Genomic DNA, 16,701 nt, shown 5'->3' with positions numbered 1-16,701 from the left:
CCTGTTTCCGGCCAGGCTGTGCAAGATTAGGGGCTGCTGCGGGGGCCAATCTCAGCCAGCTCGCCTTTTCCCGGCGGCCTCTGCGGGAGCGGTGGGTGTTGTACACAATCATCATGGCGGCGGCCGGAGCCCCGGATGGTGAGTGTGGAGGGGGTGGCGGGCGCCCGGGTCGGGCAGGGATGAAGCGGGCGCTCCTAGGGGACGTGGCCCGGCGTTGGGGGGAGCAGTAACCTGGCTCGGGCGCATTGGTCCGGCGGCCCCCGCGCAGAGTCTGGTTCCAGGCCCAGCCCGCGGCGAGCGTCCACCCCCTAACCCCCTTGCAGGCATGGAGGAGCCTGGCATGGACACGGAGGCCGAGACCGAGGCGCCCGCGCGGTCCCTCAACTGCGTGGAGGCCGAAGCCGCGGCGGGGGCGGCGGCCGAGGACTCCTGCGCAGCGCGAGGCAGCCTGCAGCCGGCCCCGGCCCAGCCCCCTGGGGACTCCGCGGCCCAGGCCTCGGTCAGCAACGGCGAGGACGCGGGCGGCGGCGCGGGCAGGGAGCTGGTGGACCTGAAGATCATCTGGAACAAGACTAAGCACGACGTCAAGTTTCCCCTGGACAGCACGGGCTCCGAGCTGAAACAGAAGATTCACTCTATTACAGGTAATCCCCGTGGCGCTGACAGCCTTCCCCACCGCACCTGCCTTCTGTATACGCTGTGCTAGGTATCGCGTTGCCAGTGTTCTTTCATCAGTTTTCTCAATGCTACCAACAGCCTGCCGAAGTAAGTAGTAATGTACCCGTTATTCAGATGGGGAAAATGAGAACCAAAGTCAGAGCCAATCGGCTGAGCTGGGTTTCAGGCCCAGCGCTGACTCTTAGGCCGAAGTTTCTAACTCCTGTTTCTAACATCTCCAATAAAATCACCTAAGGCGTTTGTTAAGTTTACAGCTTCTAGGCCCTTCCCCCTGGAGAGTTTGATTCAGTGGGGCTGGAATGTGGCCAGGAATTATTTTTAGCGAATGTTTCAGGTAATTCTAATAAGGGAAGTTTGGGAACCACTGCTGGTGGCTATCATGCTGGCCCCTTCACAGAAGCTCCTATTACGTAGATTTATCTTATTTACAGCACTTTGCCATCTGAAATGATTTCCTTTTTAAACTTTCTCTGGGTAGCCTGTAATCTCCATAAAAACAGAAACCTTATTGATTTCTATATCTGTGATATTTGTGGACATTCACTTACTATTTGAGTCACAGGGTGGTTGAGGAACTACTTGGAAGGAATAATACCTGATATGGCAATAGGTGGGTAGGTTTAGTCGCTCACTTGTATCCAACTCTCTGGTACCCTGTGGGCTGTATCCTGCCAGGCTCCTCTGTCCATGGGATTTCCCAGGCAAGAATACTGGAGTGGGTTGCCATGCCCTCCTCCACGGGATCTTTCCAACCCAGGGATTGAACCCAGGTCTCCTGCATTGCAGGCAAACTCTTTACCGACAGAGCCACCAGGGAAGCCCTGATATTACGATAGTGGTAAAGAATCCACCTGCCAGTGCAGGAGACATAAGAGATGTAGGTTCAATCCCTGGGCTGGGAAGATCCCCTGGAGGAGGAAATGGCAACCCACTCCAGTGGGTTCTTGCCTGACAAATTCCAAGGACAGAGGAGCCTGGTGGACTACAGTCCATGGGGTTGCAAAGAGTTGGACACGACTGAGCACCACATTGATTGGTTACTTAATACCTTGTGCTGCACTAAATGCTCTATATTTGTCCCATCTCTTAGTCCTTAAAGCAAATGTATACAGAAGGAACTATTGTCATCACTGTTATGACGTTCTGGAGGCTCGGAGAGGTTGTAAATTGCCTAAGAGCACAACAGTGATTAGCAATAAAGCAGTATTCACTTACAGGTCTGTTGTACAAAGAATATTTTTCATTTCCTTTTTTCACTGTCCTCTGCCTTTTCCCAAGGTCTCCCGCCTGCCATGCAGAAAGTCATGTATAAGGGACTTGTCCCTGAGGATAAGACATTGAGAGAAATAAAAGTGACCAGCGGGGCCAAGATCATGGTGGTTGGCTCCACGATAAATGATGTTTTAGCAGTAAACACACCCAAAGATGCTGCCCAGCAGGACGCAAAGGCCGAAGAGAACAAGAAGGAGCCCCTCTGCAGGCAGAAAGTGAGTCTGTTGTGTGATTCTTGGTCCTAGGAAGAGTGAGGCTTTGTCTTCTCGAGCCTAGGCTGGTTGTCTCCTTTCTAGAATAAGCTCCTTTTCGGACAGGGCCCATGATGGAAATTTATGGCAGCAGTTGGGTGCGGCTGGCTGTTGAGTGGAGGTGACAACTACCTGAGATTTGCATCTTTGTCTCGTCTGGCGGGTCAGTGTGTCTCAAGTCTATCTACTTTAGGATGAGGCCTTTGTAAAGGCAGGCTTCAGACCAGGTATTGAAACAGATGCAGGTTTCTCTCCTATTTAGCATCAGAGAAAAGTGCCACTATTAGAATTGATCCTGCATTCACACCAGTGATTACATTTGTTTTTTTGGCTTATGGCTTCCCCCAGGTCAACAAGCCTTTTTCTCCTAGGTAGGGAAATCAGTAGCTTTCAGCAGTCTCTCTGAAACTGGCTGTTTCAGGAAGCCAAATGAAGCTGACTTGGAAGATAACTACACTGATTTTTATTTTTTTTCTTCCCTCCTTCCTGGTCATGAAATGGGGGTCTGATTTTTCACGTGCTCTGTTGCTTGTTTCAGATGGAAGAGATCCAGCCTTGTTTTGTGCTCACTGTAGTGATTCAGATTCTTTTTGGCAACTAGGAAAAGTAAGAGTGTTTCACTGTGGAGGGAACTGGTTGAAAGAATGGTCACTTGCAATCTTATCACCCAGCAAACCCCGCTCGTAGTTACAGAGCCTCCCGGCCACTCTTAGTGTGGTCCAGGGTAATAGATATTCTCAACTCAACCTGTACCCTGCAGAGAGTAGACCGACCTTGACCAACATTAATTTCAGTGACCTTAGGCATCAAGGCACATGGCCAACAGTGTGACACAGTATTTTGTGTTACAGGTTTATAATCCCTCTATGTGCTACCAGAACCCCAAGTCTGAAAACCAAAAGTGTTCTTACAGATTAGGCAGCAACACCCGACCAGAATTAGCATTGATAGTCACGTTTTACCCTAGAAATGTTAACATGTTTGGTGACAGGTGTTTCCCAAGACCCCCACAAAGAATATCAAATAATGTATTTTAAAACTGTATTATGTTTATACAAAACATTTGTCCATAGGATTTCAGATAAGGGATTGTAAACCTCTGTTCACATCTAAAAGGTGTTTATTTGGACATTTTCCCCTCCACATATGGGGTGATATGAACCAGTTGAGTTCATTTCCATTTTCCTATCTTCCTTTGCCACGACATATGAAATTGTCAAATAGGAACATGTCAAACATGAGTCTTTCCCCTGGTCACGCCTTTGGAGCATAACATGCTTCTTAAATATAGGTTTTGAGTTACTAATGGTAGCTTAACAAGCTTAGAACTGTTCTCCACAGTGAAGGGAAAATTCTTCAAAAGTTACATGGGATGTATGAGTCAAATTAAACTTCTAATCCACACAGCTTTGTTCCATTGATGCCAGTTATGAGGCCTAAGGTGGCCTAATGAGAGGGACCCATTCTCCTAGTTTTTCATCAGCTTATTCAAGAATCTGGGGCTGATACGTAGAGTGACCTTTTGCTCGTAGTCTGGCACTTTGAAAGTCATTCCTAACCAGAGGGTTTCCGCCATGCCAGTGAGGGTTTGAACTGGCTTGTGGCCACCTGGTACTTAAATTCAATGAAATGTTTACTCTCTGCCCACCCATTACCCACAATTCTAGCTTGATCAGATAGCGACTGTACCTCTAAAGCCACAGATGGAGAGGAAACAAGACTCCGGCATTTGGACCAGACCAGAGCAGTTTTCGGGGGCTGTGTGCCTAATTAGAACCCTTTATGAGCCTCTTCAAACTCCTGAGGAGGGAGTGGAATTCGGTTTACTGTCAGGCTATAGAGTAGTTAACGTTTCTCTTTGGAAAAGTGGCTCTTGAGCTTTCTGGTTAGCTCGGTTGAGGGTGGGGTAGTGGGGAAGATTTCTGCAGTGGGCTGAATCTCCATTTGTTGAAGAAATGTCCCTTCTAGGGAGCTAAGCTGACTGTCACACCCTTCAGGTTTCTGTGGGAGTTTGGGTTGACGGAAAGGGCTGTCCCCATTTTGTACCTGCCAGGAGAGCAAGCACCCTTTGTGGCTCTCTTTAAGCCAGCTGTGTAGTCTTTTCAGTGGTGATTTCAGGGGAGGGAGAGAAGGAAGTCGAGTTTATGTGAATTAGCAACCTGGAAATCCTGATTGCTCTAAAGCTTTGATGTCTCCTATGGTAGCCACATGTGGCTGATTAAAATTCAGTAATATTAAGAATTCAGTTCTTACTCACGCTAGCCACATTTCAAGTGCTTGACAACCACAAGTGGCTCTCAGCTACTGTTTTGGACAGCACAGATACAGAATATTCCCATCACAGAAATTTTTGCTGGACACCACTGCCCTGTAGTGTCAGGGACCCATAATCTGTAGTCAGGACAAACTTTTGAACCAAAATATTAAGGCTTGCTTCATCCTGTTTTTTAAAGAGGTAGTAAAAGATAGAAATGCAGTCAGCTGTTTCATATAATTATTTTTTTCTGACTTGTAGCAACACAGGAAAGTGTTGGATAAAGGGAAACCTGAAGACGTGATGCCATCTGTTAAGGGTGCTCAGGTAAGCCAAACTCCTTTGTGAGCATTCTCAAAAGGAACCAGCCTCCACCTCTGCCTTCTTGAGGTTCCTGCAGTCGTGTTCTCGACTCCTGTCTTCTCCTGCCTCGCCTTGTTACTGGTTCCTCTCTCTTTTACCATGCTCTTGTGCCCCCAGGAGCGCCTGCCAGCTGTACCGTTATCTGGCATGTACAACAAGTCTGGAGGAAAAGTGAGGCTTACCTTTAAGCTAGAACAAGACCAGCTGTGGATCGGCACTAAAGGTACGGGCTGCCCTCGCCTCTTCCTGGCTCGCTGCCTCTGGCACCCAGCAGGGCTCGGGTTCACCTCTGCTCCTCAGTCTGGAATCTCTCTCTCCACTGTGCTTTGCGTGCTTTAGATTTTGCTTTTTGATGCTTGCCTCTATTTGGGCCCTCTTCCCTCATTCTTTTCCATCTGATCTCAGGGCCAATCCATCAAACATTGGCTCTTCAGTTGCAGCCAGAACCAGAGGTTCCAAACATGTGGCGTGAGGGCCAGGTCCTGTCTGTGGACAAGGGTTTTCTGAGTTTACACACAGTCTGTGAAAATCAAGAGATGTCACTGGATCAGAGTTTTTTGTTTGTTCGTTTTTTGTTTTGGCTTCTCTTGAAAAGAAGCAAAAGATCTAGCCATTCTGGACCTACGTTTTCACGCGGCAGACAGAGATCAGTGGAGCCCAGTAGCCGTTGCAGGTGGACCACACTGTGGTCCTCACTGTCCCATTCGTCTTTTACTGTGGCCAGCTTTGTTCACGTGTGTCACCTGCCTGGCCCCTGTAGGTCCGAGGCTGCCTGGGCTCAGGACCTGCCTTCCCTCCTTGCCTGGTTGCCCCCTGCTGCCCCCCACCTTCCCTGCCTGTGTCTGGGAGTCAGGCATGCTGTTTGCTGGGAAGTGTCTCTGACTGATGTCCCTCTCATTTCCCCCAGATGGTTCAAAGTCTTGTCAGTTATATTCTGGAATTATCTGCGTCTCTTTCTTTTCCCCTCTGTTGTGTCTGTTGATTCCTAGCATCTGTGAATTTTGTTAAAGCACATTAACCTCTATGCCAACCCCCTCTGCAATCTCTTCTGTCCTGCCCGTCTTCCACACTGCTTTTTCCTCAGTGGTTCCTGTGTTCAAAAACCGGCTCTTTAAGGCTAAGTTCCGATGCCTCAACCTAGTATCCAGTATTCTCAACCGTGGGGTTCACTTTTAGATTTTTGATCCAGGTTCCTGCCCCACTTGCCCTGTTGTGCCCTGCATACTTGAGCTGCATCACTCCATGAGCTTCCCACCATGCTTTGCACAGGTCATGTTTCGGTCATGCTGTGCCTTTGCCCAGGATGCCTACTTCCTCTTCCTGTTATTAACAAAAATCTTCCAAGGTCCTAACATGCTCTTCTAAGGAAGCCTTCCCTGGTATCTCCCCACCCTGCAAATGAGCTGCTGCCGCTTCTGTCCACAGAGCACCCTGCTTTATCCCTGGAGCACTCATTACTCTCAGACTTATCTGTCCCCCATCAGACTCCTGGAGGGAACCGAACGTGCCCAGTTCCCCTGGTTCTGGCCAGCACTGCAGGTATTCAGAGCTCGAGGTAGATGTAAAGAGAAGTATAGTGGTGTGCATTGTGTAAGGCTAACTGGTTTCAGGGACAGGCCATTTAGTATGATTCCGCTTAAAATGGGACCAAGGGGGTGTTAATTGCTCAGTTGTGTCCGACTCTTTCCACCCCATAGACTGTGGCCCAACAGGCTTCTCTATCCACGGAATTCCCCAGATAAGAATACTGGAGTGGGTTACCATTCCGTTCTCCAGGGGATCTTCCAGACCCAGGGATTGAACCCTGGTATCCCACATTGTAGGCAGATTCTTTACCGTCTGAGTCACCAGGGAATCCCAAAATGGGACCAAAGTTTTAGGGAAAATAATTGGAGCAGGAGTGATGGGGAATGAGATTACAATCATCTTAAAATGTGAAAGTAGGTTTCTCATTTTTAACCCAGTCTTGTTTCTTAAAATGAACGAAGACCTAAACCGCCAAGACACTTGAGTTTTCTAACAGTTTTGTGATTCCCTGCCCCAGTCTTCTTTTTCACTTTTGACTCTCACTGCATGGGCAAGGCAAGTTGTGCATAAAACTTAAGGGCTTTCCCAGTCTTCCCAGGGTGCTTTTGAACTCTGTAGTAGGTCATTCTCTTCCCACAGAGCCTGGCACATCATCAGTTTTCTTCAGTCATGAGCTGCCCCACCTCTGTCAGATCCTCACTTCCTCATGACCTTGCAGGGGAGTTGGCTTAGTTCTCCATCGTCGGCAGGCTTGCTGGAACCCTGCCTCTTCCTTGGCCTGCACTTGCACTCCTGCAGCCTACTGGGAGGCCGGGATCAAGGCTGCTGGCCGGGAGGGTGGGTGCAGGTAGGGGAACCGGATGAGGACTGAGTGTGTGAGCCTTCGTTGGTTCCTAGGGAGTGTTTCCAGGTGGTGAAGTTCTATAGGGTACAGTGGCATAACTGCTGGGCTGACGACAGCCTCCCTTCCGTATGTTAGAGGTTTTGTTTCAGCTCATAGAAGCTACCACCTTTCTGTTGTGGCCTGAAGGCAGAGCTCTGGAGGAATCTTGGTGGATCACGGTTCAGAGCTGTTGAGAGTCTCGTGGCTCACCAGCCTCATTAAAGAGCCTGGCTGTGAACATGCACGTCTTCAAAGGGTGACCAGGGCCAGGATTTCCATTCCCACCCAGGTGGTGGTGTCCGTGTCCCTCAGGCTTTCTTCCCACCGTGGGCCCAGGAGTCCTGCCCCCAGAGTGTCCTAAGCACTGTCCTAGGAGGACAGCTTGTTCTGGGAGTTGGCTTCCAGCCACTGGCTTCATCTTTCTGCTGAAGTGACCGTCCCAGCAGCTCATTGACGTCTTTCTCAACGGGGTGCTTTATGGAGTGGCATGCAGTGGCCCCTGCTTGTGGCTTAAACTGTCCTTGCTAGAGTGTGTGGGAGGCAGTACCGACAGCCTCAGGCCCAGCAGAGCGAGAAGAATGAGCTCCAGGCAGGAGATGGGACCTGTGACCTCGTGAAGCTGCCAGGGGGAGCATGTGCCCTGTGTGTAGGGCACTCAGGTCTCTAATCTAGCTGATTGCTGTCACTTAGGAATGTGGGCCCAGGATTGTTGAATCTTCCGTGTTTTCAAGAGAAGCCCGAAGTCCATGTTTTTGTGTGAAATCTCTGGACGGTTCAAAATGGCTGATGTTTAAAACAGTTTCCATCTTAAAAGACCAGTGCTGGTCAGATCCTGCTTGTGGGTGACTGTGTTAGAGCCACTCAGAAAATCAAAATCTGAATGAGCATCTTCAGGCCCCATCTCCCTACCCGCCTTTTTCAGAGACCCATAGGATAGAAGTTATGTGTCTCAAGCCACTAGCTAGATGACAGTCCAGGGCTCTAAGTTCCTGGGGTTTTGTCAGCTTATCTCTTTTTTAGATTTTTGCTTTGTGCAAAGCCCGTAGTGAGCTTTTTCCAGCACGGTTTCACCTTTTGCTGAGAGCTCCCTGTCCCGAGGTGTCTGCTGCTTCCGGGCGGTGGTTTTGCCGCACAGGCGCCACCGCCCTCTTTGATGCTGCTTGTCTCCAGTCTCATCTCACTCCAGGCATGCCTCGCGGCCGCCTCTTTCTTAACTGCCATCCTTAGACTTGCTGCAGAAGGGCTTCTGACCCGATGTGATAAGTACATCCCGAGGGTTAACCAGAAGAGGTCATGGATGTTCTCAGAGAGCTTGTTCAAGTTTGTGTGTTTGGAGGGGTAGGAGACTGGGGAGGGAAGGGGCTGGGAGGAAGAGTGGGCAGGATCAGAGTGGGAGACTGGGGAGGGGGAGGGAGAGGGGCTGGGAGTGGGGGTGAGGTGGATCTGGGTGGAAGACTGGGAGGGAGGGGGCTGGGAGGGGGAGTGGGCAGGATCAAGGGATAGAAACTGGTCTTAAAACCCCAAGCAGCCAGCCCCCTTCCTGTACAAGTAGCAGGGGGGTACAGCTGCCTCCTCCTGGTCCCTTGACTATCCCAGGCACCAAAGACCTCAGCTGGGGCTGGGCTTGGCGACAGGGGTGCAGAGGAGCTTCCTGGGTATTTGTCAGTCGTCAGGCTGCAGAGAGAAACACCAGGATAGCTCTATCTGTGCTCTCGGAAACCTTTAATACACACCTGCCAAATCTGTACCCCATTTGCTCCTAGGAAGTCCCCACCTCCCAAACAGGGCTTGAGGTGCACTGGCCAGAAGGTGAGGGTGGGGGTGGATCCCCAGCCACCAGCCTGAGGAGGGGTGGGGGGGGGCCTTTAATGATTTCTGTGATCCCTCTCAACTTAGAGCGGACTGAGAAACTGCCCATGGGTTCCATTAAAAACGTGGTCAGCGAGCCCATCGAAGGGCACGAGGACTATCACATGATGGTAAGTGGCCGGCGGCCTCGCCCGCACCGCCTCCAGCAGGGAGGGGAGAGCTCAGTGTGGAGAAGACAACAGTCTAAGACCCTCCTTTTGTCTTCCCATTCTTAGAACTTAATCCATGACCTGCTCCTAGTTCTGTTGATTTTGCAGCTGACCGCCCCCCCCCACCCACCACCTTCACGCAGTTTAAAGGGGATACATTTTTATCTCTTGCAAGTCTCTCATATCTATAATATTTTGTTTTTAGACCAGGAAAATAAATGCAAAGAGGAGGTTAATGGCTTGTGGGTCTTCATTTTAAGTTTTGTCTCGTGTATGAAACAGAGCTTCCCACTAGCCTTGGCGCCAGGTGTCAGGGCACCAGGCTGCCCCCTTCTGCTGCGAGGTGCTTACCCTGGGGGGCTGCCCTCGAGTGGCCAAGGATCCTGTGGGGAGGGTGGGGCCTTGACCTGGTTCTGCCTGGAGTTGCGCTCAGGGGAGCGGCTGCTCTTCCGCAGACAGAGCCTCTGGAGACGTTCTCCGGGTCTGCAGAGCAGAGCAGGGACGAGCAGCCCTGAGCAGTGAGGCAGAGCCCTTCCGCTCTCCCAGCACTGTTGAAGGGGCCGCTTTAAAAGTGAAGTTGAGCCGCCTCTTTCCAAAGTCGCTGTGGCAGGGACAGGACCTGAGCAGCAGTAGGGAGCGAGTGGGGCCACCTGCCCTGCTCAGTCTGAGGAGGCGACCTTGCGGTAGCCACGTCACCCCGTCCCAGGGAGGAGCTGCCGCTCGCAGCTGGCGTACAGAGTTTGCGGTAGAGGGAGGCATTGGGAAGTCCGGGAAGAGGGCGTACCCAGCCGTGACCCTTCTCTCGGCAGATGGCAGGGCCCCTGGCTCTGGGAAGCCAGCCAGCCGTGTCCCCTGTGTAGCCCTCTGGGGGTCTGGCAGTGCAGGGTTGCCCCAGGCCGAGGTTGGCAGTGCAGCTCTGAGTGCCCAGCTCACCGGTCCTCTTCCTGGTAGAGGTGGTGATGGCTCAGGCTCCTCCCAGGCCCTCTAGTCTCTGTGTAGGGCTTGCAGGTGATTTGTTATTTTTTTGCTCAGTTATTTTTTCTGTTTTAAAAGTTGGACTTTAATATTGTCATCTGGGCCCCTCCCTTCACTCCGTTTTGAAAGATTTGTCCCACCAGTTTGACCCCATAAGGTTCACAGCCACAGTTTTCAGTCTGGGGAGAGGAATTTCCAACAAGTAGCATGGACCATTTTGGACATATTGTAAGGAGGTGGTGTGGATGGCTAATGCTTTTGCATTTAGTTTAAATGCCGATTTCTCTCTGGAGCTGTTGCTGGCAGAGGGAGGTTCTAATTGCCCCCTTTCTTTTCTAAGCACCATCGAGTGCCTTGGCCTTTGTCTTAATGAAGATATCTGTTCCCTCTTTGCAGGTGCCATTTCACTAGATTCACAGTTCACCTTAGAAAAGGGTGGCTGTGCTTTTTCATTTTTACAGAAATGTTAGAGGACTGAAAAGAACCAAGAGTACTATAACAAACCCATATATCCATCAACCAAGAAATGACTGTTGTAAATATCTTGCAACTTGTTTTCAGTCTTGCTTTAAATAAAAGAAAACCCACCAACAGTGAATATGTCCCCATTGTCTTCCCCTCCCCCTTTGCCCTTGTCATGATTTATCACGTGGATCCTTCCCATCTCTATGCGTTTATTTTCACGTGTATCCATGACCAAGATACAGTATTGTTTTGTGTTTTTTCAGTTTTCATAAATGGTATCATGGTATGTATCGTTCTGCAACTTGCTTTTTTTTGGCTCGACATTATGATCTGTCTGTATTCACTCTAGATCCAGTTCATACCTTGTAAAAGTAAATCCAGTGTTCATATGAGTAGGTTATTTTTAATTTTGCGTTCCCTTACCGATGGATATGTAGGTGGTTTCCAGGTTTTTATCATTTCTGACAGTGCTGCTTTCAACACTCCTGTCTCCTCGTGCATGTGTGGCCGTTTGCCTAGGGCAGTGGTTCTCAAACTGGTGTCTGGGTCGGCAGTGTTAGCTCACCTGGGAACTTGTTAGACATGCAGATCCTCAGGCCCCACCCCAACTCTCTGGAATCAGGAAGTCTCAGGGCTGGAGCCCCCAGTCTGATCTAACAAGCCCCCAGCTGGCCCTGCTGCACACGTGAGTTTGGGAACCACCGCTTTAGGATCGGCTATGCCTAACGCTCCCACACCTTTTTATGTTTTACTTATTCCTTTATTTTTGATAGGAGAATGCTCCCCATGTGCACAGTTGTTTTTGTTTTTTTTTCCCCTTCCCATTTTAATGAATCACTTCTCAGCCCCCCCCCCCCCCCCGTTTGTTGTGCTGCCTGCTCAGTCTCCTGACCTCTGAAGTACCGCTTGGTTTTCCTTTTTCCCTTCCAGGCGTTTCAGTTGGGCCCCACGGAAGCCTCTTACTACTGGGTGTACTGGGTTCCAACTCAATATGTGGATGCAATCAAAGACACTGTGCTGGGGAAATGGCAGTATTTTTGAAAGCACTTTCACCTCTGGCCCAGGAGACTGACCCAAAGTGAAGGACATTGCTGGGAGAGGCCTGCAGCATCCCTGGATTTCAGAGTTCTGGAACTTTGTTCAAAAATATCTATATCCAATCTGAGGTGATGTGGTGACTGAAGCCAGAGGTGATGTACTTTCACCATTAGCTTAATTTTAACTTAAAATCACCGGTTCCCTTTCTTGCAGTCAGCTTCATACCATTTTTAAAAGTCAATACGGTGGAAATCAATAAATCTGAATTCTGAACATGTTGTGTGGAATACTCTTAAGTGTGTTTGAGAGTAGATCTACCAATTGTGTTTAGAAAGGAATGATCAAAAGCTTTCTGATTTTTTGGTTGTTGTTTGTTTTTAAGTGATTTCACCTGAAATATTTTCATAACTCTTTGGTTGCAAACATTTGGACTGCATTGTGATGAGTTGGGGGTGGGTTTTTTTTTTCCTTTTTCATATAAAATTGTATGCAAAATGTGGGGGTTAGTAAGCCATATTTCTCTGTCCACTGGTTCAGAATGAATTCTTTCCCTTCTTATTTTCTCACTTCCTAGATGGGAATTTTTGTTTCTGAAAACCCAAAGATGTCAGTTCCTCCTTTTGTACCTCATCACCACTTCCTTGCCTGGCCTCCCTCCCGCCACGCTGCTGCTCGTGAATGCATGGCGGGAGAGGAAGAGCCAGGGGTCTGGTCGGGGCGCTCACAGGGCTCTGGTGTGTGCTGAGCAGCGGAGTGTGTCCCAGCGACTCCGGTCTGACCGTCTTGCCCTTTGGGCCCCGATCTCTGGGGAGATGGCACTGCCGCTTTGACAGTTGACTACAGCCCTCGCTGATTGGGCTTTGAGGCCCAGCCTGGCATGGGTGTGCCGACAGAGGCCCCTCTGAGAGGAGCCAGGTGGAAGCCAGTTATACAGCCATACAGCCACAGACCCAGATCCTTCCTCCTTTCTTTAGAAGTTTTGAGAAACCCTTCAGCAGTCCAATGATTCTTTCAGTGATGTGTCTGCATCTGGTCCTTCTGCTCATGCATTACGTTCAAGTGTCCTTCATCCCAGGTTTAGAGATGCTGCCTTTCTCAAGAAGAAGTCATCTGACCTAGTGGGTTGGCCGATGTATTTCAACATCGAAAATGGGATAAACAGCTTTTGTGATTAGCTCTCCCTCTTCCGGGTTTAGCCCTTACCGTCCTCTGTCCACGTGAAGTTCTGTCGTCTCCCAGTGGTTTGGTTGACTCTGGAACGAGGGACGGTCTCTTGGTGAATGATACCCTTTGTGCTGTTCGCTGTTGCTCTGCTGCTGTCTTTGCGATTCTCCTCTCACTGGTGCAGGCCCTCATAGTAAGGTTTGGCAAGAGATGTCCCAAATGTCACATTCTGGATTCTAGACTGTTAGCCTTCTTTCTGTGAAACGTATTAGCATGTGTTCGCCTAAGATGACTATTCCTTGTGAGCCAGTTCATGGTGATCGTCCGCGCCCTTCCCCTTCTAAGCCGTAGTTCAAGAATCCAGCCCATCCAGACCAACTCTTGCTTTTCGTGGTGTTGTCCATGCCAGGTTACGGATCTAGGCAGGAAACTCCTCTTGCTTTTCTGGGGGGTACAAGTTCGTCTGGGAAGTGTAGCATCCAGGAGATGGCCTGTTTTCCACCCCTTGCAAAAGGCGCAGTACCTGTAGCTCTTCTGTCCTTGTCAGCCCACAGGCCTTGGAGGAAAGAGCATGTCTTTGCTGCTCGTGGAAGCCTTGCTCTGCAGTTGACAGGCCTCGCATGCTCGCAGAGTGGTGGCGCGGTTTGAATGCTGCTCTTTCTGTTGGCCAGCCTGCCTGTCCCAGAGGCTTGTCCAGACAGTGCCACACGCCCGCTCTTGAAGCAGGCATCCTGTCCCCGTTTTGTGGGGCTGCTCCCCAAGGCCCTTCCCACCAGGTTCCCCCTTCGCCCTGCTTGGGCGGCTGCCCCCCGCCCACCCCTGCCACCTGATGCCCCTTCCTCCCAGTGACAGCGTGCATACCCACTCCCTGCTCCCCAAGGGCCAAACTGCTTCTCGCTCAGGCCGGTGTCGTCTCAAAACAGGACCAAAGCCTGTGTGAGCCTTTTTATTTGAAGTAAAAATGGTGCTTTTTTCCTTACTTGGAGATCTTCTATATAAATACTGTAAATGACATCTTTTCGTACGGACCTGTTCGAGCGTTGCTTTCCAGAGCCCACGAACAGTGCTGGCCCGATCTTGGGCTCTGGCCGCCCCATCCGTGTGGAGCCCTTGCAGGAAGCCCCGGCGAGCAGAGGAGCCGCGCCTGGGTCCCAGCAGCGCTCACTAGTCTGTCACTTGGCCCGTGAGCGGGCTCGTCGTCATCTTCTTATGGTCCAGGATGTACTGACTAAATCTGTGTTAGCAAATTCAGACACTCCTTCCCCTTCGGTAGCATCACAGTGTTCATTCTCCCTCAGGCTTCTCTCCACGCGGAGTCCTCGCTGGGGAGGGGGCAGGACCCCTCGCGGGGCTCTGAGGGTGGACAGAGGGGTGAGGCTGCCTTCTCTCGTGGAGCTGGCAGCCCTTTCGCAGGACAACAAGCCTTTCCTTCCCTCCCCTCCGCCATTTGGCAGACTAGTGACGAGGTATCCCTGCTCTCAGCTCTGTTTCAGTCAGCCTTTTCAGAAAACTGAGAGAGATGGTCTCGAGACTTGCTCCGACTCTTTGGTATTCAGTATTCAACTATTTGGTATTGTTTTAATCGATGATGGGCCTTTTGCAAGTAGCGTGAGCTCTTTTTAAAAAGAAAGTCAAGCTGAGCTAAGGGTGCACTTTGCTGTATCGCAGACATGGTGGGCCAGGTGAGGCCTCTGTAGGCTCCTGCTTTCCATGACGAGGGCCAGGGAGACGCCCTTCGCCACTCAGTTGCCGGATCTCAGCTGGAAGGGGCTGCCTTGCTTCTTCCTCTCCCTTTCACCAGGTGCCTGGAGGAACGGTCCCGGGCGCTCACATTTGGCCCGCCCTCTTTGCCAGATGCAGGACCCTGTGTGCCAAGGGCGGCTTGCTTTCCACCCTGTCCTCTGAGGGCGCTTCTTTCTCTCCTGGCCTGTTGTCTTGGGAAGGATAGTCCTTTTGTCTTCAGGCTTTGTGATCAAGTCATCTCCAGTTAGGACTGGCACCTGTTCCCTTCTTCGCGGGGCCTGGTGGCCTTTCTGAAGTTGCAGGTGGTCAGGAGCCCTCCAGTGTGTGTCACATCTGGTCAGTTGACCTGCCAGGCTGGGTGGTTCTACTGCTTTCTGAATTTCTAAGAATCTCTTTTTCTTTCCTAACGAGTTCTGCTGATTTATTTGACAATGTACGTAAGTACCATGTTCTCCTTGTGGTGTACGCTCTGTTCTGGTTTTTGTTTTTAATCAAATGCCTGTTTGGGAGGAGATGAACGTATTTAGTCTATTAGATTTGCGCTGCTGGAAAATTTTTTTTTTTAAAGTGTAACCTTGACTAGCTGTCTTATTATTGTTTATCCTGTAAGATTAGTCTATCAATTAAAGTTTGATAATTAATTGCGGCTCCTTTTCCTTCCAGTTCTTCATGCGCCTCATCTGTACTGGGGGTTGACAAACATTGAAACTGGGCCCAGAGTTACTTTTGTCCAGTTGTGGGGTACCATGTTACCATCTTCCTTGTTTGGCTTTTAGGTATAGCCACATTTGTTCCTGCTGAAAATAGCTGATAAAGGGATCTGACTTGATGCGCTCCATGTGAGTCCAGCTCCCAGCTTGGCGGTCAGCCATGTCCCTGTCAGGGCCTTCCTCCTCTGCCCAGCCCCCAGGGGCTGGAGGCAGGCCGTCATGCAGTCCTCACTCTTCTAGGACACATTTGATCAAACACAGATGGAGATGCAGCTTCAGCCGCAGCCACAAAGACCCAGGAGGAATGAGGGAGGTCCGTTACCAACAGCGGGATGAACGCAGAGATCTGGGCATGGGCAGTGACTGTAGTTGGCAGAACTGGTTTTGACCCAGCACTGCTCCCACTGGACCCTCTCTCCTCTTCGCCCTACTTGGTAAATGTTCCTGAAGGTTCTGGTCTCACTGCCCCTTCCTGGCTCTTTGTAGTTTCCCATTGCCTCATAATCCTTGAACCACACCGTTAGATTCTTAAGGTTTTGACTGATATGGGGGTGGGGGCTGTGCTCCATGCTGTATGTGGCCTGATGCCCCTGGGGAATCTTCTGTCTGCATAAAGGGCACTTCTGAACTGTTACTGGAGGCACCTTAAACCGGGTAGGGTGATGGAGCCTCCTCAGACGGAGAATGAGATGAACTCCGCTCTGAATATCGTACCATATTTTGGGGGGAGACGCCTTGGCATTTTCTCAGCTGTGGGTAACTCAGAACACTCGACAGCAGGGACCCCACAAAACACTGTCATAAGGGCAAGAGGCGAGGACTTTTTCCTGCTCTTGCCCGAAGCGGTCTGTTTAACTCATCCTGGTTGTAGGAGGTTGCTGTGCTTCCCACCCAGGAGGCCTCTGCCGACACCACTGGGCTGTTTTCAGCTGGGATTAACCTCTGCCTTTTCCAGTTTCTCGAGGCTATTTTTGTTCTGAAGCCTTATTAGCCTGTCTTATTCTACTGATAGACCCCTCCTTACTCTTCACCTCATTTTATAACTCCTGACTTTCAAGTTTCTATTTCTCACTTTCCTCTCTCATTGTAATCACTTGCTGTCTTCCCTTTTTTGTACATTTTCAAACCTACAGAAAGTTGAAAAATGCTAGTGACCACGTCGTGCTTTCACCTGGGTTCACCAGTTGTTAAAACGTTAACTCCATTTGCCTTCTCTTCACATGCATACTTTATTTTGCTGAATCATTTGACTGCCTTACAGATGCCATGACATGTTTCGTGTGGACACGTAAGCAGCATCTCCAAAGAGTAAGGCCATTATTACACCTTAGCACGACACGGGTACCTCACCTAAGAAAAC

General features: G+C 50.2%; 1 protein-coding gene across 3 annotated transcripts; it reads left to right on the top strand.

The window, feature by feature from the left end:
- Positions 1-75: 75 nt before the first annotated feature.
- On the top strand, positions 76-15,272 carry UBFD1 (ubiquitin family domain containing 1). 3 transcript variants are annotated; one of them, XM_086375322.1, is made up of 7 exons: positions 76-138; positions 324-644; positions 1,957-2,165; positions 4,717-4,782; positions 4,936-5,041; positions 9,125-9,207; positions 11,617-15,272. In XM_086375322.1, exons 1-7 carry the CDS (start codon positions 114-116, stop codon positions 11,725-11,727), a joined length of 921 nt encoding a protein of 306 aa, XP_086231448.1. In that variant the 5' UTR covers positions 76-113; the 3' UTR covers positions 11,728-15,272. The 3 variants fall into 3 exon arrangements, with proteins under 3 accessions (XP_086231448.1, XP_086231450.1, XP_086231449.1); XM_086375324.1 differs by having other exon boundaries at positions 10,618-12,071; XM_086375323.1 differs by lacking the exon at positions 9,125-9,207.
- Positions 15,273-16,701: the final 1,429 nt, after the last annotated feature.

Source organism: Bos grunniens, chromosome 25 (assembly GCF_055505025.1).
Source record: "Bos grunniens cultivar Pamir isolate PY7600 chromosome 25, Bosgru_T2T1.0, whole genome shotgun sequence".
Classification (NCBI taxonomy): domain Eukaryota; kingdom Metazoa; phylum Chordata; class Mammalia; order Artiodactyla; family Bovidae; genus Bos; species Bos grunniens.
This window is presented reverse-complemented; position numbering and strand designations above follow the sequence as displayed.

Excerpts from the sequence above, each read along its gene's own strand:
- UBFD1 (XM_086375322.1), top strand. The coding sequence starts at position 114 with ATGGCGGCGGCCGGAGCCCCGGATG. Across the intron at positions 645-1,956 it reads GAAGATTCACTCTATTACAG|GTCTCCCGCCTGCCATGCAG; the intron begins GTAATCCCCGTG and ends CCTTTTCCCAAG. Across the intron at positions 5,042-9,124 it reads GCTGTGGATCGGCACTAAAG|AGCGGACTGAGAAACTGCCC; the intron begins GTACGGGCTGCC and ends CTCTCAACTTAG.